This window comes from Prionailurus bengalensis, chromosome D3 (assembly GCF_016509475.1).
Source record: "Prionailurus bengalensis isolate Pbe53 chromosome D3, Fcat_Pben_1.1_paternal_pri, whole genome shotgun sequence".
NCBI lineage: Eukaryota > Metazoa > Chordata > Mammalia > Carnivora > Felidae > Prionailurus > Prionailurus bengalensis.
In genome coordinates, this window is record NC_057356.1 from 80661775 (window position 1) to 80684696 (window position 22922).

General features: G+C 48.9%; 1 protein-coding gene and 1 pseudogene across 1 annotated transcript in view; both read left to right on the forward strand.

Annotated features, from left to right (window-relative positions):
* The window catches only part of PHLPP1 (PH domain and leucine rich repeat protein phosphatase 1), a 213891-nt gene extending 207844 nt beyond the window's left edge, over window positions 1-6047 (forward strand). Inside the window, exons 15-17 of the mRNA XM_043559032.1 lie at window positions 330-524; window positions 2804-3032; window positions 3942-6047. Of these exons, the coding sequence (XP_043414967.1) occupies window positions 330-524; window positions 2804-3032; window positions 3942-5075 (1558 nt within the window). The 3' untranslated portion in view covers window positions 5076-6047. The remainder of the gene's footprint in view (window positions 1-329; window positions 525-2803; window positions 3033-3941) is intronic.
* Window positions 6048-10694: 4647 nt separating this feature from the next.
* LOC122470830 lies at window positions 10695-13395 on the forward strand (annotated as a pseudogene).
* The last annotated feature ends 9527 nt before the right edge of the window (window positions 13396-22922 follow it).

A 22922-nucleotide genomic window follows, 5' to 3' on the forward strand; every position in this document is an offset into this window, starting at 1 on the left:
CCGTGTTGGGCTCTGCACTAACAGTGCGGGGCTTCTCTTTCTGTCTCCCCCTCTGACCCTCCCCGAGTCTCTCTCTCAAAATAAACTTAAAGCTAAAATCAGAAGATAGGGGGTGGGGGGGCCAGGTGTGAAGTATCAATGTTTATCATTCTTCTTTGCTTTACAGAAAATTAGTTGATATGAATCAGCTGGGGTGACTTTACCTTAACTTATTCTTAACCTGTCTGAGGTCCTGGAGGAGGAGACAAGGCTGTTAACAGCGTGGGGCTGGGCAAGGAAAGATGACTTAAGACGTCTTAGCCTTAGGACCGATCACTCTTGCTTTGCAGGTTGTGTGTCGCAGCCCTGTCGGTGAACAACTTCTGTGACAACCGGGAGGCCCTGTACGGGGTGTTTGACGGGGACCGGAACGTGGAGGTGCCCTACCTTCTCCAGTGTACGATGAGTGACATTTTGGCCGAAGAGCTGCAGAAAACCAAAAATGAAGAAGAATACATGGTCAATACGTTCATTGTTATGCAAAGGTGAAACACAGTTCCTGCCATGTGTTTTCTTGCCCTTCTCATGAGCGTTTGCCCGACAGTCTCAAAGCACTGTTGTCACATGTGGGTATTCAAGATGCATTCAGGTGATTTGCTTTTGCGTAAGCATCGGGGACACACCGTGTTCCGTCTGAGACATACTGATGTTCAGACAACTTTGTAGGAGGCCGAGTCAATGACAGGAATGTAGTTTAGAGCTTTTGGTCACCGTAGAAACTGGAATGTTTTTCATAACTCGTAGGGATGAATGTTACAGGCGTCCCCTCCTTCAAAGAACTGTGCCTTCTTAGGTCACTTTAATGGCTTTGTAGGTTGTGAAGGAATTGCCTATTAATTCTGTCCTGCAAACACTCGTGCGGGACCGGGAACCAGTGTGTGAAGGTCAGGAGAACCAAGGATGAGCTTTTCTCTTCCTCTCCTTTTTCTCTCGCTGGTTTGGAGCAACCTTTAAAAAAATTCTTTTTAATGTTTACTTATTTTTGAAGGAGAGAGAGAGAGAGGCACAGAATCCGAAGCGGGCTCCAGGCTCTGAGCGGTCAGCACAGAGCCCGACGCGGGGCTTGAACTCACGAACCGCGAGATCATGACCTGAGCCGAAGTCGGACGCTTAACCGACGGAGCCACCCAGGCGCCCCTGTGGAGCAGCCTTTAAAGCCACCCTAAATCATAAACAGCGCCTCCCGAAGAGCTTGGTAGAGGCAGCTCCAGCGAGGGGTCTTTGCTCCTAGGCTCACTTGCAGATTCTAGTGGGCATGTAGCATTAGCAGCTAAATACTGGTAGTGGCTAACAACTAGCGAGCCCTTAATATGTACCAGTCCTCGCATCACATACACTTTACCCAGTGAGACACTTAGTGTGACTGTTCTTAATTGACTGATGGGAAACTGAGGTACAGAGAAGTGAAGCCAGCTTCTCATAAGGGCTATTAGAGGGGCAGCCAGAATTTGACCTGGGGCGGCAAGACTCCACAGAAGTTTCCAACCGCAAGGCACATCTATCTCCTTCTCTGTTTTTACCATCGTGTCCCAGGAAAAAAAAGCAGGCGTGTATCAGAAACACAGATGCACATGTGAACGAACGCCCTTCGCACCCCCACCCAGAAGAGGCCTGCTTATAATTTTATAGCCAGGCAAGCGCTGAATAGGAAGTAAGAACCTAAGGACCTTAAACTCTGGTTCCTAGCTGTGCCTTTCACAAGTACCATCGGGTTTCTGGCTTTACCAAGAGGGATCACTGTGCCTGTGAAAGGGAGAAAGCAGCCCAGCTGGTCCTGGGGGTCCACAGGCCGGAGTTCAAAGACCTAAACTGTCAGCCCATCTCCGGGGTCAGTTGTATGCCGCTTCCTTTCCCTGTTAATAGGACACGGCACACACAGTCATCTTTTCCACCCTCGGGGAACTGGGTTTTTGCGCATGACATCCTGACGCCTTCGAGTGGGCAGCCCCGGTTTGGTTTCCGTCGCTGGTACGGCCGCTCCATGTGGGCTGAAGGCGGGTCTGCCCTCGTAAACAGAGGAGTCTGTCCGGACCTTCTTGCTGGTGCAGAAGCAAGAAGTCAGGAGCCCAGGAGGCCTTGCCCTCTGCGGGGCTTGTGGTAGGATTTCTTGGCTCTCTTCGTTGGAGCTTGTAGGTGCTTTGTGGACTCACTCTGTGGAGTGAAAGGGGGGGGGGGGCGTGAATAAAAGGGTTTATCACGAGCACTTTGGAGCTTAATTACTAGAAAGGCCTTCCTATGAATATTCTGGAATAGATAATACTGGCCCACGTAAGACAAGAACGTGAACGGCCCAGTAATTAAAGGCTTGTCCCGGAGACGTCCTTGTAAAGTCCAAGGACTTTTGGGGCACACGCGTCGGCGTATGGTTACACCTGTCTAGTGGTCTCTTCAGTTTCCTCTGCTGGGAGCAGAGAGGATGTAAAGAGGTGGACGGAGAACAAAGAGGCCCTTTTCCTGCTGTCCCTCGGGGTGTGGTAAGTAAGGGAGCAGCAGGCAGGACAAGGGTTCCTCTGGTGGCAAAGTGATAGCCCCTCCCCACGCCCCCAGGTGTGAGCAGACACCTCGGGGTAGGGGTTGTCCGAATCCACAGCCCTTTTCGTGGGAGAAGCGGAGCAGTGCTTGCTTTGGGGGCAGAGGCTAAGTGGAACCCCCAGGTTCTAGGTTTCCTCCCGGCCCCGCCGGGGGCGCACGGCCCCTGCTGAAGGAGCAGAACTGCTGTGTGATACGTCGTACGTGGGTTTGACTCCCTCTCTCTGCATTCCAGGAAGCTTGGAACTGCTGGGCAGAAACTTGGAGGTGCCGCTGTCCTCTGTCACATCAAGCACGACCCTATGGACCCAGGAGGGTCCTTCACCTTGACCTCTGCTAATGTGGGGAAGTGCCAAACGGTTCTCTGTCGGAATGGGAAGCCGTTGCCTCTGTCCAGATCATATGTCATGAGTTGCGAAGAAGAACTGAAGAGAATTAAGCGGCACAAGGCCATTATCACTGAGGTGAGGAGGGCACCGCTTTCCTCGGGATGTCGGGGAGGAGGGGGCCAGGGTCAGGGCAGAAACCAGCAACATTCCGAATCCACGGTGTCACAGAGCAACTCTCTTGTGGGGTAGGTCTGAAGGCCTAAGGTACAGGGTGGCAGAGCAGTTCTCCACGGCCTGCATCAGAGGCTGTGCACAGTGCTTGGGGCCCTTGCCTCCCTCCGCTGATTCCTGCAAGTGCCCCTGTGCAGGGGAGCGTGAGGGCGCTGCCCCTGAAGTCAGTCCCCGGCTCTGCTGCTCGTGGGCTAGGCCTCCTGAGCCTCTCATCAGTAAAGGAGGAATAGTAATGCACCTGTGCGTCTTCCAAGGCCAATGTGAGTGCCAACGTAAAAGTAGCTAATTGTGATTTCGGTTCACACCTCCTGTTCCCTCTGAGTGGTTTCTAACCAGGGGCTCCTCTGCACCTCCCCCACCCCGGACATTTAGTCGCGTCCCAAGAGAGTTCTTTTCATGCCTTTGGCAGGCAGTAGGTACCGGCAGGGGGCCCCGCGGCCTCCAGTGCCCGGGACGGCCCCATAACGCAGAATGATTCGGCCTCGGTGGTAACAGAGGACACCCTGGCGTGAGTCTCCACCCTGGGAGGCACTGGATCTGGGCCCCGGGAGTCCTGCTCCCCCCACCCCCTCACCCCAGGATGGTGAGCGCACACTGCGTGTGTGGAAAACGGTGCGGGGGCTGCAGAAGCCAGCCTGCCCACAGGACGTGTCCATTCCCCCGTTATTGCTGAAACCCCCAGAACCCGGTAGACAGTGGGGAAAGCTTGCCGTTCCGGAGGAAGAGACGCATCCCAGAGAGGCCTTGAGTAGGGCCGGCGGATACTCCCCGTCTCCTTAACGTCGATTCGCACCCCCCCCCCACCTCTTCCAGGACGGCAAGGTGAACGGAGTGACGGAGTCCACGCGCATCCTGGGGTACACCTTCCTGCACCCCAGCGTGGTGCCGCGCCCGCACGTGCAGTCCGTGCCCCTGACCCCCCAGGACGAGTTCTTCATCCTGGGCAGTAAGGGCCTGTGGGACAGCCTGTCCGCAGAGGAGGCGGTGGCGGCCGTGCGCAACGTGCCCGACGCCCTGGCGGCCGCCAAGAAGCTGTGCACCCTGGCGCAGAGCTACGGCTGCCGCGACAGCCTCAGCGCCGTGGTGGTGCAGCTGAGCGTCGCCGAGGACGGCTTCTGCTGCTGCGAGCTGGGCGCCGGCGGGGCCGGGCCCCCGCCCAGCCCCGGCATCTTCCCGCCGGCCGCGAGCATGGCGACCAGGGACCGGCCGGCCGACGCGCTGGGCGTGCCGTCGTCCAGCAGCGGCATGGCCTCCGAGATGAGCAGCGAGCTGTCCACCTCCGAGATGAGCAGCGAGGTGGGCTCCACGGCCTCGGACGAGCCGCCGCCCGGCGCCCCGGCCGAGAGCAGCCCCGCCTACGCCAGCGAGCCGCGCTGCGCGCTGCACCCGGTGGGCCTGGCCCACGCGTTCCAGCGCCAGCTGTCCAGCGCCACCTTCTCCAGCGCCTTCTCCGACAACGGCCTGGACAGCGACGACGAGGAGCCCATCGAGGGCGTGTTCACCAACGGCAGCCGCGTGGAGGTGGAGGTGGACATCCACTGCGGCCGGGCGCGGGAGAAGGAGAGGCGGCGCCCGCCGCCGGGGCCGGCCGAGGCCAGCGACGAGGGCATCGTCATCAGCGCCAACGAGGAGGAGCCGGGGCCGCCCAGGAGGGCGGACTCCGCCGCCGCGGGGACCGTGGGGCGCCGCCGGGCCAACGGCTCCGTGGCGCCCCAGGAGAGGAGCCACAATGTGATCGAGGTGGCCGCGGACGCGCCTCTCCGCAAGCCCGGGGGCTACTTCGCGGCGCCGGCCCAGCCGGACCCCGAGGATCAGTTCATCATCCCCCCGGAGCTGGAGGAGGAGGTCAAGGAGATGATGAAGCAGCAGCAGCAGCCGCCGCCGCCACCCCTGCAGCCGCCGGGCCCGGGGGACCAGCTGCCAGACTGCTGTGACACGCCGCTATGACACCCCCCCCCCCCCCCCCCCCCCCCCCCCCCCCCCGGGCGCTCTTGAACAAATAAACTAACCCAGAAAGACTGAGTTGCAAGAGTCTCCCAGGCTCACGTTAAACCAGGGGTTCACTCCACGCCCTCTCCCGCTTTCCCACCCTGTCTCCACACCTAGTCCTGGGCTCTCCCTCTGTTGGTCATTTTTTTTAAATAATCACCACTTTTCTTCTAGCGATGCTTTACGTTTAACTTCTTCCCCTAACGTATCAGATGTGTAAAGACAAAGAAAAGGTTTAATATATTACAGAGAAACGGTTAATGATAATGTAATATTTTTTAAAATGGCTTTTTCTTGTTTTGTTTGGAGGGCAGGGTGCGTTGCCAGTGCTAAATGATTTAATAATATTGTAATTCTGTATTTCTTTGGGGGAAAAAGGCTTTTTTTTTTTTGTCTTGAAAATGATAGACATTTGTAGAATATGGAGACTAACTCCTAGGAGTTGCTTTACTCTGTCAGGTGACTTAAGTCACTGGGATTCACTAATTTTCTCTGAGAGAACAGTTGATTGAGAAATTTCTATTGTAAATAGCTCAGTGCTGTATAGTGACGCTTCAGACGTTTTGTAGTTTTGGCGAAAGGACAAGCCTGAACGACTGACTTTTCTCTTCCTCGCCCCCCTCCTAACCTGCCTCCGGCTCATTCGGTGTGGAGGCTGAGAGCAGCTAAGGGGCTTCTGTTCCAACCAGGTGGATCTCAGGCCACTGGAAACTAACCTGCACACAGGGGCCTCTGAGCCGTTTTTCTTCCTCTCCCGTCCCCACCCCCTTGCCCTCCGCAGACACTTGGTGTGTCCCTTACTGCTGCCACAATCAGCATGACTGTAGAGCCTTCAACTAGATCATTTACATACCGAGAGTTCTATTAAAGCAGAATGCACAAATGAACATGTCATAATTTTTGTTATAATAAATATGAAATTTACAAGTATTGGACCCATCTGCTTTTGTCCCAGGAGCCAGGTGGGTCTAGAAGATCACGGCCAGCTTGGGTTTGGAATGAATGGATGTGACTTCAGGGCTATCAGATACTTCTGGTGCTGTTTTTGAAGGGAAAACACCCAGCAGGTTAACCTACATTGAATGAGCTACCGGAGTCAGCCCTATGGTTAATGATATAAAGAGCTGGTCTTCAAGCCTTTCTACTTCCTGTTATTATCACCTAGGGTGGACATTAAGAGAGGGGGGTGGACAGAGGCTATGCAGAGATCCCTGGAAAACTCCTCCCCCAAAGCTGAGTTCGTTTCCAATTCTCCCAGGGGCCCCTTGACCCACAGGAACAGGTTAATAGACCTTCGTGTGAACGGGGAAAGTCAGGAAGTGGTTGCCTCACTCTCCATCGCTAGCAGAAACAACGTTGGCACCGTGGGATCCACTAAGAAACCCAGTATTGCCAGCTGACTTACTGGCCCCATTTAGAGACTATAGCGCCTCCCTTCACCCCCACCCTGCGTCTTGTGCACCGTGTGTGGAAGGTGCTGGTGGTCATTCGGTCTCACGTGGACCAGCTTCCCAGGCACACCTGTCTTCCTTTTCAGGTCTGCCCTTGTGTGGGACCTGGCTGGTTCCGTGACAGGACAGGATAGTATTTTTCAACCTGTAGACTCGGTGATGGGCAGTCTGTTCTTTCACTGGGGTCCAAATCACTGAACCAGGCTGGTCTTGGTGATGTCCATGCTTCATTCTGCGTCCGGCTGCATGTACACATGCTCTTTGAAAACCACCAAGGCCGTGGAAGGATGCGCCCATCTTAGCCCAATAAGGGACCCAGGCATCAAGGGACTAGACTGCCCAAGCCCAGGCAGAGCTCTCCGTTCTAGACAGGAAGCAAAACCAGCTCAGGATCTACCAATCCAGACCCTTCTACCAACGCCTTGCCTTCCTCAGGCTTTGCCCCGCCCCAGGGGGATCCGAGCACACTTGGAAAGCTCTGGGATTTCACATGAGCGCCTTATTCGCTACAGAAGAGGGGGCGCCGCCGGGGCCTGTCTCTGGAGCCTGGACACCCACCTGATCTGACCTGGTTTCTCTTGATTGCTTTTGTCACAGCGCCACCTGCTGGTGAGATCAGACTCTGGGTAGAAATGGGCTTACTTAACTCGGTTCTTTATCCTTCCTCCGCTCTTCCAGAAGAAACAAAGTGACTTATCATTTTCTTAGGAGCGTGCCAGAAAGCAATCCCAAGCACCCAATAGGCAGAGAAGCTGCATTAAACCTTACTATGGCACCAGGGCAGGTCGGCCTTGCAAGGTGGGAAAAGGAGACGCAGACGGATCAAAAGGTGTAACCAGAATCCCAGCATGAACCTGGGAGAGAGGAAGTCAGGCTCCAACACCCACTGAGCTCCCCGTTCCCCAGGATGAGAGAAACACAAATCCATGATGTGTGTTAGGTCTTCAGGGCCCACATCCGAGACTCCGCTCCCTGCTGGCACGGCCCAGCACGGAACGACGGAACATTCTCGTTTGTGAGGACTCCCACGTGAGCACTGGTCAGACGGCACCGTGAGTTCACCCGCTACAAAGAGAATTCCGTTCAGTGTGGGGTTGGGGCGTCTGCCCCACCCGCCTCTCAGGGATCGAACCAGATAATGTGTTTAAAGTAATTTGTGGAGAGGAAAGCCTTATACAAGCAGAAGTATTGTCGCGGTTGTGAATGAACCAATGACGGTCACCGGTAAGAACTGGGAGCACAGCAGAAGTACCTTTTGAAATTAAAAGCTCTCAGAGAAACGTCTGTTGGAGGGGTCGCAGGTGGCAGAGATGAGGGAACAGTAAAGAAAATCGGCTTTTCTCATTTCTTGCCACTAAATCTCATTTTGCTTTTAGTTCCTCCCACAGAAATTTCCCGCAGACTAACCTGTGCAAGCTTTTCAGTGTCACTTTCGTCACTTTAGTCTCTTGTGAACTGGTTCTCACCGCCGCATATGTGAAAGAGGACAGTAAAAGTCTGTCCCCATCCCACGCCAAAACACAACTGCAACCAAATTCAGGCTGACTCGGGCACACCTGCTGTCCTGATCAGTGAGTGAAAGCACGAACGACGCGAGGCAGGCAGAGCTCTGGACCGGTAACAGGAAGCAAGTCCCCGGTCACCGCAACCCCCCATTCACTCAACAGTCCAGACGCAGGATACGCTCACAGGACCTCAGACGCAGTGGGGCTTGGGGGTGGCGATGGCCGGGCCAACCACGTGGGGTCCTGAGTGTCTGAGCCAGAGGGAAGATGGACCGAAGACCCTGCATATTGTCCCCTCCCTTGTAGAAGACTAAGGTTGAACATCTGACAGGAGGAAATGGGCAAAGGGGTCCCCGAGGCCACCTTCCATTTTCTAGGCTGTGGGTTAGAGTAGAAAGCCGTGCTGTCCCTTGCCTGCTTGTTGGGCTCTGATTCATGAGTCGCTTCATTTTATTCCAAATCAGAAACATGGGGGTGCCCGGGTGGCTCAGTCAGTTAAGTGTCTGACCCTCGATCAGCTTGGGTCGTGATCTTGTGGTTTGTGGGCTCGAGCCCCGCGTCGGGTTCCATGCTGTTCGCGTGGAGCCTGCTTGGGATTCTGTCTGTCTCTGCTCTTCCCCCGCTCGTGCTCTTTCTCAGAATAAATAAACTTAAAGCAAAAATTATCCAAATCAGAAAGCGTGTTCTATCCTGTTCAAAAGGGGAGTAGCAGGCAATTTTCTGTTATCTGCTTATGACCAACCAGACTACGGTCATGGTCATTCCTCTTCTGAAAGAGGTGGAATTAAAACTGGCTTTCACCCGAAATTATAAGGAAGCTCTAGTCATTACCATTATTTGGGTCTTATTCCAAAGACTGTACTTTGCCCTAATTACTAGTCTTCTCTATTGAAAAACGTTGAAATGTCAACAAAGATCATTTTCCCAAATGTTGTGCCTTGATGTTGACTCTGTGAGCTCATTTAATAGGTCATTGGCTTTTCTGGGTCTTTAAGAAAACTCCATAGGGGCACCTGGATGGCTCGGAAGGTTGAGTGTCTGACTTCGGCTCAGGTCACGATCTCACAGTTCGTGAGTTTGAGCCCCGTGTCGGGCTCTGTGCTGACAGCTTGGAGCCTGGAGCCCACTTCGGATTCTGTGTCTCCCTCCCTCTCTCTGTCCCTCCCCTGCTCATACTCTCTCTCTCTCTCTCTCAAAAATAAACATTAGGGGCGCCTGGGTGGCGCAGTCGGTTGAGCGTCCGACTTCAGCCAGGTCACGATCTCGCGGTCCGTGAGTTCGAGCCCCGCGTCGGGCTCTGGGCTGATGGCTGGGAGCCTGGAGCCTGTTTCCGATTCTGTGTCTCCCTCTCTCTCTGCCCCTCCCCCGTTCATGCTCTGTCTCTCTCTGTCCCAAAAATAAATAAAAACGTTGAAAAAAAAATTTAAAAATAAATAAATAAATAAATAAACATTAAAAAAGTCTTTTAAAAAAGAAAAAAGAAAACTCCATAATTAACAGCAGCTTTCCATTTAGAAATCGTGCCGTAAGCCAGCGATACAACCTGCGCGCAAAGTTCACTCTTCTATTTGTTTTATCGTCTATGACACATTTTAAGAACTGCTTGAATATTCCTCTCCCTAGAACGTTTCGGGAGGTTAAAAATAGCTCTTTAAGATCTCCAGTCCAACACAGCGACGCAGGAAGAACCTGAACGCACCTCTGGCGCTGACGCATCACATCTACAGCTATTTATAGAGCAATTCCTCCTGGAGCCGAACCGAGGGCCGACTGAGCAGCTTCACGAAAGGCAGAGAACAGCAGGAGAGAGAGAGAGGCACGGTAGGGAAGGGAACCCCAGCCCGACACCAGGAACTGCAGTGGGGACACTACCGAGGGACCATGAGCAGATTCGTCTGCTGTGAAGCACAGAAAAAAAAAAAAGCCACAGTTGAAAAGGGCAATGAAAATATAAAGGAAGCAGGCCTGGAACCCCACGCAGTGGCGGCCGGGGCAGAGAGGCTGTCGAGGGCCGCGACTGACGGTCCACATCCCCTGCGTTAGTGCCGATGGGCGCAGGGGCTGGGTGCCCTGGCTGACCCGTCGCCTCAGGGAGTCGCAGGCTCCTCCTGGCCCCCACCAGCCCCAGCTGTCCCAGCAAGAGGCCACCCGAGGCGCACCCCGAACAGCCCTGCGCAGCACTCACTACAGCTCCGAGCGGCTCACCAAGGCGACACGGGTGCAGAGCACACTGCGACGCTCCAGTCCCGGGCCACTTGGACGACAGAGGACTCACCTGGAGTCCTGTCTGCGGAACCTACCGGAAGCCCCGGCCGATGCCCGCCTCAGCTCGAGCCGCATCGCCGGGTTAGCCCCAGAACGGAGTGCTCCAGGACCCCCAGCCTACGACAGCGACAGCTCCCGCCAGCCAGCCAAGGTCACCAGGCACAGTCCACCCAGGGGACCGCCATACGCAAGACCATTCCTCCAAGGTTAGGAGAAGCAGGGGCGCCTGGGAGGCTCAGTCAGTGAAGGGTCAGACTCCTGATCTTGGCTCAGGTCACGCTCTCGTGACGTGTGAGTTCGAGCCCCACGGGTCCGGCCGTGCACGGAGAGCGCGGAGCCCGCTTGGGATTCTCTCTCTCCCTCTCTCTGCCCCTCCCCTGCTTGTGCACACGCTCTCTCTCTAAAAAAATTTTTTCAAAATTGAGGAAAAGTAGCTGTTCCACCTAACGCATAGAAACGAACACAGAAAGAAAAGCAAAATGGACCGAAAAACATGCTCCAAAGAATAAGACAAAACCTCAGAAAAAAGGAAATGAATGAAATGCAGATAGAAACAATCTTCCAAAGAATTCAAAGTAACGTTCACAAAAATGCTCGCCGGGATGGAGAGAGGAGTGGACGTGCCCAGTGAGAACTTCAACGAAGTGACAGAAAACATAAGAAACACCAGTTGGGATTGAAGAAGTTGGTAACTGAAATGAAAAATACATTAGAGAGAATCAACAGATTAGACAATGCAGAACAGACCAACGATCTGGAAGACGGGGCCACGGAACAGCAAGAAGAACAGCAAAGCTGAACAAAAAGAAGAAAAATGTAAATGACGACAGGTTAAGGGATCTCTTGGACAATGTAAAGCAAGCAAACATTCACATTATAGGAAACCCAGAAGGAGGAGAGAGAGGCAAAGGGGCAGAAACATCATCTGAAGACATACCAGCTGGAAACTTCCCTTACCAAGGGAAGCAAACAGACGCGTGGGTTCAAGAAACAGAGAGTTTCAAACAAGATGAACCCAAGGAAGTCCACACTACGACACATGATCGTTAAAATGCCAAAGATAACAGAAAAAGAGAATTTGAAGAGCAGCAAGACGAGAGATGACTGCCGGCGAGGACAGCCGCGCCACAGAGACGGATGGAACTGTTGCCGAGTTTATCGTGAGGACCGACTCGATGATCCCAATGACCGAAATGATGACGCTCTTCCAACCTGGGAATCTTTTTGTCTGAAACTCAACAGACCGTAGACTTCCAGCAGAGAAAGGAATCTCTTGTTCGGCCCTTGCTTCTGCTCCGTGAGGAGAAGCGTGCAAGTGCCCACGACGCGGCCCCGTTAGACGCCGCGTATACTCTCCTGTGAGCACCAGAAAGTTTGAGATGTTTTTCGGATGAGGAAAGGACCGGGTGAAGGCACTGACCTTTTTGGTTCGGAACCAACATGGGACGATTCTTCAGACAGCGCTAGAAAATGTGACGGTCCGCTTCAGAGAGGCTGTGGAGAATGCGGTATGGATCCGAAATGCCTGGGGAACCAGGAAAAGTTCATACCTGCCTATGTGGTAAACTATTCCCAGACCCCCTGCGCCTTCCCCTCCTCCTTCCAGCTGAAGAACAACATAACCCTTCTGGGCCAGGCACGGACAGGTGCTGGCGATCACCATACGGCTCTGAAAATGGACCTCAGAGGCCGGTATCCGGGTTCTCTGAAGGCTACTACTGTTTTTAAACAGTGTAATCAGACCTTTGAAACTCACAAGTCAACTACACCCCTACAAGCAAGAATCCTTGAGCTGGAGATACACATGGATTCAAGGATCATTCATGACAACAGACTAGAAAAAGAGACACTTTGGGAGACTATCCTAGACCAAGACCAGAATTTGCACAACATAAGCTTGAAACAAAGTCCAAAGTGACGTAAACGGAGACATCTGGCAGCACCCGGGTGGCTCAGTCGGTTAAGACTCCGACTCCCGATTTCGGCTCAGGTCACGATCTCACAGTCTTGAGATGAGGCTCTGTGTTGGGGTCAGTGAGGAGCACAGAGCTTGCTTGGGATTCTCTCTCTCCATCTCTGCCCCTCCCCTGCTCATGTTACCTCTCTCTCTCTTTCAAAACAAATAAACTTTTAAAAAATTTAAAAATAAAAAAGAACTGGAGACATCTTGGCTGAGAGAAAAGAACCGCTCCGTTGCCTAATAAAGTTCTCCAGCCCGCGGCTTCTGGAAGTGGTGAGATCCTGGCACCAACTGGCCCTTCAGACGATACACACTTTCTCCACTGCTCACTTGCACACCCATAAGGGGAAGGATGATTTTAAAATCAGAGATAAATAAGATGTGGTTTTGTAAGCACAGTATTTCCTTGACTATATTGCATATGCGTTTCAGTTAACAGCTAGTTGGATGGCTTCTCTTTATAAACTTGTGTTTTAGAAATTAATTCTTGATATTGACAATTTAGAAATGTTCAGTATACTTCTGGGGACTGATTCTTTCCTCCTCGACTGTGTACCTCTCTCCTCTATATCCTGCAAAGCATAGCAATTGGGAGCCTTTAAAAAGTGACAAGATGTCTTTTTATTCATTACTGTCTCTCGATCCTGGAGAGATCAGGTTCTAATTGCTTGCTTCCATGAATTTCGTCCTAAGCCTTGGATCATGGAAAGCAGCAGCAAGAAACTATCCTCAACTCAAAACTTCCTAGGAAAATCATAAAGTTGGCCCATTCAAAGGGTACAGTTGGGTCCATTAAGTGATTGTAGGAGGTAGCATATCAGATGATTCAGTTATATAAAAGAATACCTTCGTTGTAAATAGGAAGCTTTTCATAATGTTTTATCATACATATGGTATTCAAACTCACCATACTATACTGATTTGTGAATAAGGATTTTAAAACTGGTAAAACGAAATAAACAAAAGCAGCATGAGAGAAGCAACTAGTTATATACAAAGTAAAACCTCACAAAGCTATCGGCTGATTTTTCAGCAGAAAGTTTGCAGCCAGAAGGCAGCAGCATGATAAATTCAAAGTGCTGAAAGAAAAAAAAACAAAAAAACAAAAAAAACCCAACCAAGAATACCTGCAACTCTCCTCAGAATTGGAGGAGAGGTAAAGAGTTGCCCATACCAAGGAAGGCAGGGAGGGAGGAAAAAAAATAAAGTTCATCACCACTGAACTGGCCTTACAAGAAATGTTAAAGCACTTCTTAAATGGAAAAGAAAAGGCCATAATTATAAGAAAATTATGAAAGGAAAAAATTTCATGAGCAAAATCAAATAAATAGTAAAGGTAGCAATCATTTATGAAGCTAGTATGAAGGTTAAAAGACAAAAGTAGTAAAAATCAACTCTATCTAAAAAATTAGATAAGAGGACCCACTACCTAAAAAGATGTAAAATGTGACCATATATACATAAAACATGGACGGGGGAATAAAAGTGAAGTTCTTTTAGAATATGTTCAAACTTAAGTGACCATCAGCTTAATACAGACTGCTATATATTTATATATTTTTTTTATATATGAATACAGACCGCTATATATTTATATATGTACATTTAAAAATTTTTTAATGTTTATTTTTGAGAGAGAGAGAGAGAGACAGAGCACGAGCAGCGGAGGGGCAGAGAGAGAGACACACACACACACAATCTAAAGCAGGCTCCAGGCTCTAAGCTGTCAGCACAGAGCCCAACGCGGGGCTTGAACCCACGAGCCGTGAGATCATGACCTGAGCCGAAGTCGGACGCTTAACCAACTGAGCCACCCAGGCGCCCCTATATGTATATTTTATATGTGAATTTCATGGCAACCACAAACCAAAAACCTATAATAGATGCCCAAATATTATAGGAAAGATAGCCAAGCAAAACCTAAAGAAACTCATCAATCACGAGGAAAGAGCAAAAGAAGGAGGAACGGAGAAGAACTACAAAAACAACCAGAAAACAACTAACAAAGCCGTAAGACATGCATCCCTACCGATACTTAGGTAGGATGTAAATGGTCTAAATGCTCCAATAAAAGACATGAGGTGTCTAAATGGATAAAAAAGGAAGGCCCACCTATAGGCTACTTAGAAGAGACTCACTTCAGACCATACAGACTGGAAGTACAGAGGGAAAAAGATATTCCACACAAATGGGGGGGGGGGGAAGGTGGGGTAGCAATACACATTTGGCAAAAAAAAGAGTTCAAAACAAAGAATGTAACAAGAAAGTAGGGCATTAAAAATAAAAGGATAAATCCTTGGGGCGCCTGGGTGGCGTAGTCAGTTAAGCGTCCGACTTCAGCCAGGTCACAATCTCGCGGTCCGTGAGTTCGAGCCCCGCGTCGGGCTCTGGGCTGATGGCTCAGAGCCTGGAGCCTGTTTCCGATTCTGTGTCTCCCTCTCTCTCTGCCCCTCCCCCGTTCATGCTCTGTCTCTCTCTGTCCCAAAAATAAACGTTGAAAAAAATAAATAAATAAAAGGATAAATCCAACTAGAGGATATAACAATATCCATGCACCTAACACTGGAGCACTTCAAACAAACAAAAATATTAACAGACAAAAAGGGTGACACTGACAATAATACAATAATAACTTAGGACTTTAACATCCCTCTGACATCAATGCACAGATCATCCAGGCAGAAAGTCAATAAGAAAACAGTGTCCTTAAATGGCACATTAAACCAGGTATACTGAACAGATATATATAACACGCCCCATCCAAAAACAACAGAATACATCTTCTATTCAAGTGCACATGGAAACTTCTCTAGGATATCTCATGTTGGCCACAAAACAAGTTTCAATAAATTTAAGCTTTAAATCCTATTAAACATCTTTTCTGAACACACTGGATGAAACTAGAAATCAATTACAAGAAAAAACTTGAAAACATGTGGAGCTTAACAACATGCTGCTAAACAACCAGAGGAAAAATGAAGAAACCAAACAGAAAACTTAAAAGTACATGGAGACATAAATGAAAATGAAAACACAACCCAAAATCTTTGGGACACAGCAAAAGGTTCTAAGAGGGAAATATATACCAATACAGGCCTGCCTGAAGAAAAAAGAAAAATCTCAATCTAAACTTACACGTACAGAAACTAGAAAAAGAATAAAGCCCAAAGTTAGAAGGAAGAAAATAATAAAGATCAGAGCAAAAATTAAAGAGACTAAAAAAACAACAAAACAAAAACAAACAAACAAACAAAAACCAATAGAAACATTCAACAGACCCAAGAGCTGGTTGTTTGGAAAGATACATAAAGTTGATAGCCAGACTCATCAAGGAAAAAAAAAGGATGACACAAAATCTGGAAAGAAGTAACAACCAACCAACACCGCAGAAACACAAAGAACTATGAAAGACCTACTATGAAAAATTACCTATCAACAACTGGACAACCCAGAAGAAATGGACACATTCCTAGAAACATAGAATGTTCCGAAACAGAATGAGGAAAAATAGAAAATCTGAACAGAATGATTACCAGTTATGAAATGGAATCAGTAAAACAAATCCCAACAAATGAAAGCATTCACAGGTGAATTCTACCAAGAATTTAAAGAAGAGTTAATACCTATTCCTGTCAAACTATTCCAAAAATTAGAAGAGGAAAGAAAGCTTCCAAATACATTCTATAAGGCCAGCATTATCCTCATACCAAAACCAGACTACAAAAAAAAAAAAAAAGGAAATGACAGGCCAATATCCCTGACAAACATCAACTCAAAAATCCTTAAGAAAATACAGCAATTCACCAATACATTAAAAAGATCATTCGCCACAATCAGTGCAATTTATTTTGAGGATGCAAGGATGATTCAATGTCCACAAAATCAACGTGATACACGTTAACAACTGAAAGATAAAAATTATGTGACCGTCTCATTAGATGCAGAAAAAGCATTTGACAAAATTCAATATCCATTCATGATAAAAACTCTCAAAAAGTAGATTTAGTGGGAACATACCTTAATATAATAAAGGCAAAAAACGTGACAAACCCCTAGGTAACTCTATGAAGAAAAACAGAGCTTTCCCTCTAAGATCAGGAACAAGACAACAATGTCCACTCTTGCCACTTTTATTCAAATAGCACTGGAAGTCCTAGCCACAGCCATCTGACAATGAGAAGAAACAAAAGGTATCCAAGCTGGTAAGGAAGAAGTAAAACTATCACATGATTCTATACGCAGAAAACCCTAAAGACTCCACCAAGAAACTAATAGAATATGTGAATTGAGTAAATTTGCAGTATACAGAATTAACATACAAAAATCTGCTGTGTTTTTATATAAAAACAACAAAGTAGCAGAAAGAGAGACCAATTCCCTTTCTAGCTACACCAAAAAGAATAAATTACCTAGGAATACACTTAACCAAGGAGGTGAAAGACCTTTACTTTGAGAACTATAAACACTGATGAGATAAACTAAAGACAACACAAATGGAAAGATATTCCATGTTCATGGATTGGGAGAGTATTATTTTTTTAAGTTTATTTATTTTGAGTGAGTGAGGCGGGGGTGGGGGGCGGACACAGGAGAGAAGCAGAAAGAGGGAATGAGAGAGAATCCCAAACAGGCTCCACAACGTCAGTGTGAACCCCAATGTGGGGCTCGAACTCACAAACTGTGAGATCATGATCTGAGCTGAAATCAAGAGTCAGACACACAACCAAATGAGCCACCCAGGTGCCCTGGATTGGAAGACTATTATTAAAATGTCCACACTACCCAAAGCTCATTGCAATCCCTATCAAAACACTAATAGCATTTTTCACAGAACTAGAACAAATAATTCAAAATTTTGTGTGGAACCACAGAAGACCTTGAATAGCCAAAGTAATCTTAAAAACAAAGCTGGAGGTATCACAGTCCCAGTTGCAAGATCTACTACAATAGTCAAAACAGTATGGTGCTGGCACATAAATGAACATCTCAATGGAATACAGTGAGAGCCCAGAAATAAACCCACGGTTCTATGGTCAATTCAGGTATGACCAAGGAGGCAAAAATAGCGGGTGGGGAAAAGACCATCTCTTCAACAAACAGTGCTGGGAAAACAGGACAGCGACATGCAAAGTGTATCACTTTCTTCCACCATACACACACAAAAAAATGGATTAAAGACTTAATGTGAGGCCTGAAACCAGAAAACTCGTGGCAGAAAACATAAACAGTAATCTCACGGACTTCAGCCTTAGCAACGTTCTAGATCGGTGTCCTCAGACAAGGGAAGCAAAAGCAAAAATAACCTGTTGAGACTACACCACCAATAAAAAGCCGTGCACAGTGAGGGAAACCATCAAAAAACAAAAAGGCAACCTACTGAATGTAAGAAAATATTTGCAAATGAAATATCTGATAAGGGATTAATATCCAAAAAATATAAAAACGTATACAACACTAAAAAAAAAAATAAAATCTAACTAGAAAATGGGCAGAGGACCTGAATAGACATTTCTCCAGAGAAGACATGCAGATGCCCCAGAGGCACAGGAAAAGACTCTCAACCTCACTAACCATCAGGATATGCAGATCGAAAGCACAATTAGGTATCACCTTCCCACAGTCAAAATGGCTGGTATCAAAAAGACAAGAAATAGGCGTTGGTGAGGATGTGGAGGAAGAGCAAGCCCTCGTGTCGTTCTGCTGGGAATGTAACCTGATGCAGCAACTGCGGAAAATAGTACGGAGGTTCCTCAAAAACCTAAAATAGCAATAATACACGATCCAGTAAAATTCTAGCACTGGCTATTTACCCAAAGAAAATGAAACCACGAATTCAAAAAGATATATGCACCCCCATTTTTATTGCAGCATTATTTATAACAGCCCAAGTTATGAAAACTTAAGTGTTGATTAATAGATGAATGGCTAAAGATGTGCGCGCACACACACACACACACACACACACACAGAGGAATATTACTCAGGCATAAAAAAAGAATGAGATCTCACCATTGCTGACAACATGGGTGGACACAGAGGGCATGATGCTAAGAGAAAGAAGTCAGAGAAAGATAAATACCATATGATTTCACTTCTGTGTGGAACTTAACAAACAAAACAAATGAAGAAACAAACAAAAAGCAGGAACACAGCCACAAATGCAGAGAACTGGCAGTTTCCAGAGGCAACTGGAGTGGGCGTTGGAAAACGGGGAAAGGGAGTGAGAAGCATAGGCTTCCTTCCGGTTGTCAAATGAAGGTGACAGGGATGAAAGGCCCAGCGTGGGGACTACAGGGTATTCTAATAGCGCTGTGTGGTGACAGATGGCAGCTGCACTCGTGGGGGGCACAGCATAACACGGAGCCATCAAATCGCCATGTTGCACACCTGAAACCGACATAATACGGTGCCTCAGCTAGGCTTCAAGAATGCAAGGATACTGCATTCTTTCATCGGAAATATCATTACCACGACACCAATAAAAGACGACTAAACCTTGCCGGTTAAAAACTGGCGTTCATGGTTTTTTAAGAAAAAGGTAATACGTGCTCATTTACAGAACATTTTAGACACGCAGTAGAATCCCACAACTTAGAAACAGCATTGTTAAAATTTGAGTCTATTTTCATTTAAGATTTCTTCTCTATGTGGGCACATATTTTTTTAATGCTTATTTTTTGACAGAGAGAGCAGGGGAGGGGCAGAGCGAGAAGGAGACAGAGGATCCAAAGCGGGCTCCGCACCGAGAGCAGAGAGCCCGAGGCGGGGCTCGAACTCACAGACTGTGAGATCATGGCCTGAGCCGAAGCCAGCCGCTCACGCGCCCCGAGCCCTCCGCCGTTTTGCACCCTCCTGGGCTGTGGAGCAAGAAAGGCACCGGTACAGGTTCAGGCCGACGGCCCCACCTGGTGCGCAGCTCCAGACCCCCTAGGCCTTGCTGCGTCCCTGGCAGCACTGATCTTAGACCTTCCTCACGACCCTAAGTGCCTCAGTTCCCGGCACGTCACCCACCCACGGTCGGCCATCTCCGGCCTCTTCCTTCTCTGCTCCCAGCCTCCGGGCCCCCCTGCCGCCCCCACCCTGCCGCTGCTGCAAGTTCAAGGTCCTCTTCTCGGGCTCTGCCCTGGCACTGCTCCCTCCCCCGGAAGCGCGCGCAGCCTCTCGCATTGAGCAACGTGAAAATGGACGACCGTCCCCGGTCCTGCTTCCGTGGTCCGCTCTCCTCTCTCCTTCCCCTACGTCCTGCCTGCCGTCCCTCCCCCGAGCCTGGAGGCTGCTCAGCAGGGTCGCCGGTGGCCTTGGGTCTGGCTTCCAGGGACAGTGGCGTGTTACAGCCCCCAGCTGACCATTCCTCGGATCCAACTGTCCCGTCCCCCACCGCTCGCGCTTTGCCTTTGGACGGGCTTCGGACGGTTGCCGCTCCACGTTACGCAGCACGCCCTGCGTGACCCAAACATTCGGCGCTCGCTGGTCCCTTCCCCTCTTGCTCGCACTGCGACCTGGCCCTGAGCACTCGCCTCGCGTCCCCGTGTCTGCCTCTCCTCTCTGCCTCGGGGACGCCTGCTCCCAGGACTCAGGCACCACGAGCCCAAGCTGCCCCAGAGCTGCACCTCCTGTAAGCCCGACCGGAGTGGAACCTGTCACAGGTCACCAAGTCCTGTCGATCCTTTCTCCTAAACCCTCCTGAGCAGACAGATACTAGATACATTTTTTTTTTAATGAAGACAATTACTTCATACTAACAAAAGGAACGCAAAGGAAATAGAAGAGGGTAAAAGGGTAAAGAATATTTGACCTAAGACTGGATTAAAGGGAGACAAGGAGTTCTGATCCAACGGCGGCGACCCGGGAAGGCCCCGACCTGCCCTCCCCTGCAGACACAGCATACCCGCCGCCGCTATTTGCAGAGCGACTCCCCCTGGAGAGTGGGAGGCCAGCAGGTTCCGCGAGCGACAAACAGACGTGTACAGTACGGGGGTGGGACCAAGACACCCTAATGGAGGGAACCTCCGCCTCCTATTCTGTGAGCTGCAGCGGGAGGGGACACCACTGAGGGTCTGAGGGCACATTCGCCTGCTGTGGGGCACAGAAAAAGAGGCGCATTTTAAAAGCACGTGCCCATAACCCCGCCAAAACACTGGGGGGGTTACTGGACCCCTCTCCCGGTCAGAGAAGCTGGCAAGCAGCATGGCGACCGCCCTGACAGCACAGACAAGAGCGGGTCCGGGTGCCACATGTAGCGCATGCCCCTGGGAGCCCCCAGCCCCTAACCCACGCCCCGCATCCCGGGGCACAGAAAAGCACGTGTGGTTCAAAAGAGCAACTAAAAGGTAAAAGAACGCAGTACTACAACTCCGCCAAATGGCAGGGGAGCCGCTGGGACTCTCCCCGGGTCCCAGGGGCTGGCAAGTGACACGGTTTACGCTCCCCCCTCTACCTTGATAGGGCAGACAGGAGCGAGGGTTGTGCACCCCAGCCGGTCTAGCACGTCAGTAAACCCTGAGATCCTAGCCCACACCAGCCACAGCGGTTCAGCCCCGGCAACCCCAGCATGGCTCACATAGGAACACCACCGGTCAGCAAGCGCTACGGCACCAGTGATCTTACCGAAGTGACACAGGTTCAGAGAACCCCAGAACATTCCAGGCCTGCATCGCTTTGACTCCAGGTGCCACGCCAAGGCAGCCCTTGGCTTGCACCCACTTCAGCCTCAGCTGTCTGACCAGGGCGCCCTTTGAGAGGAGAGCCACAGGAACACCCCGGCCCGTGTCCACACCAGCTCCTGCCCATCCCACTCTGGCAGCCCCTGCATGGAGTGCCCGAGGACACGTAGCCCATGACAGCCACAGCTCTAGCCGGCCAAAGTCGCCAAGCACACCGTCTACACAGGGGACATTGATATACAAGTCATTCCTTCAAGCTTAGAGATAGCTATTCTGCCTAATTCATAGAAAAATACATAGTTAAACAAAATGAGGAGACAGAGGAATGTGCTCCAATTGAGACACCGAGACAAACCTCAGGGAAAGGAAAAAAAAAAAAGCTAACTGAAATGGGGATCAGCAATGTACTTGGCAAAGAATTCAAATTAATGTGTGTGTGGATGCTCACAGGATGGAGAGAAGAGTGCAGGAACTCAGTACGAACTTCAACAAAAAGATGGAAACTATTAAAAAAAATAGCCAGAATTAAAGAACAAAATAACTAAAGTGAAAAATATGCTACAGGGAATCAACATTATTAGAGGATACAGAAGAACGGATCAGTGATCTGGAAGACACGGTGATGGAAAGCATCCAAGCTGAATAACAACAACAAAAAAAGAATTTCAAAAAGGAGACTAGGTTAAGAGATCCCTTGAACAACATCAAGCAAACAGACATTTGCATTATAGGGGCCCCAGAAGAAGAGATGTGGAGAAAGGGACAGGAAAATTATTTGCAGACATAAGAGCCTGAAAATTTCGCTAACCTGGGGAAAGAAATAGACATCAGGTTCAGGAAACAGACTTTCAAACAAGATGAACCAGAGGGGGTACAACCCCCAACACATAAAAATAAAAACGTTAAAGATTAAAGATAAAGAGAATTTTTAAAGCAGCAAGAGAGAAATAACTGGTACACACAAGGAAAATCCCATGAGGTGATCAGCTGATTTTTTCAGCAGAAACTTTGACTAGATCATGCTTGTCCTTTCTGGCCTGTAAAGTGCTGAGAGGAAAAAAACCTACGACCAAAAATGCTCTACTCGGCAAGGTTATCATTAGACTTGAAGGAGAGAGAGTTTCCCAGACAAACACATGTTAGAAGAATTCATCACCACTAAACCAGCTTTACAAGGAATGTTCAAGACAGTTCTTTAAGTGGAAAAGAAAAGGCCATAATTAGAACATTATAAGAAGAAAACATTTCATGAGTGAACTCAGACCAACATTAAGGAGTAGTGCAATCACTTATGAAGATTAAAAGACAAAAGTGGTAAAAGCCACTATCTAAAAAAAATTAAGGAAAATCACTAAAAGTATGGAAAATATTAAAACATACTTAAAACATGGAGGGTGGGAGCAAAAATTAAAGTCTCCAAACTTAAGCGACTATCAGCTTGATATAGACTGCTATATATTTAGAATATTACACATAAACCTCAAGGCAACCACAAACCAAAAAACATAATAACTTCAAGAAAAATAAAGGAAAAAAAGCCCAGTATACCACTACAGGAAGTCATCAATCATAAGGAGGGCAAGAGAAAAACAAAACAGAGAACTACAGAAACAACCAAAAAACAATGAACAAAATGGCAAAAAAAAAAAAAAAAAGTACATACCTCTTAATAACGAGGTTAGGGACACCTAGGTGGCTCAGCTGATTGTTTGACTCTTTTTTTTTTTAAATTTTTTTTTAACTTTTATTTATTTTTGAGAGACAGAGTGCGAGCAGGGGAGGAACAGAGGGAGACACAGAATCCGAAGCAGGCTCCAGGCTCTAAGCTGTCAGCAGTCCTGACTCAGGACTCAAACTCACAAACCACAAGTTCATGACCTGAGCCAAAGTCAGACGCTCAACCGACTGAGCCACCTCAGCGCCCCGAGTGTTTGACTTTTGATGTCGGCTCACGTTATGAT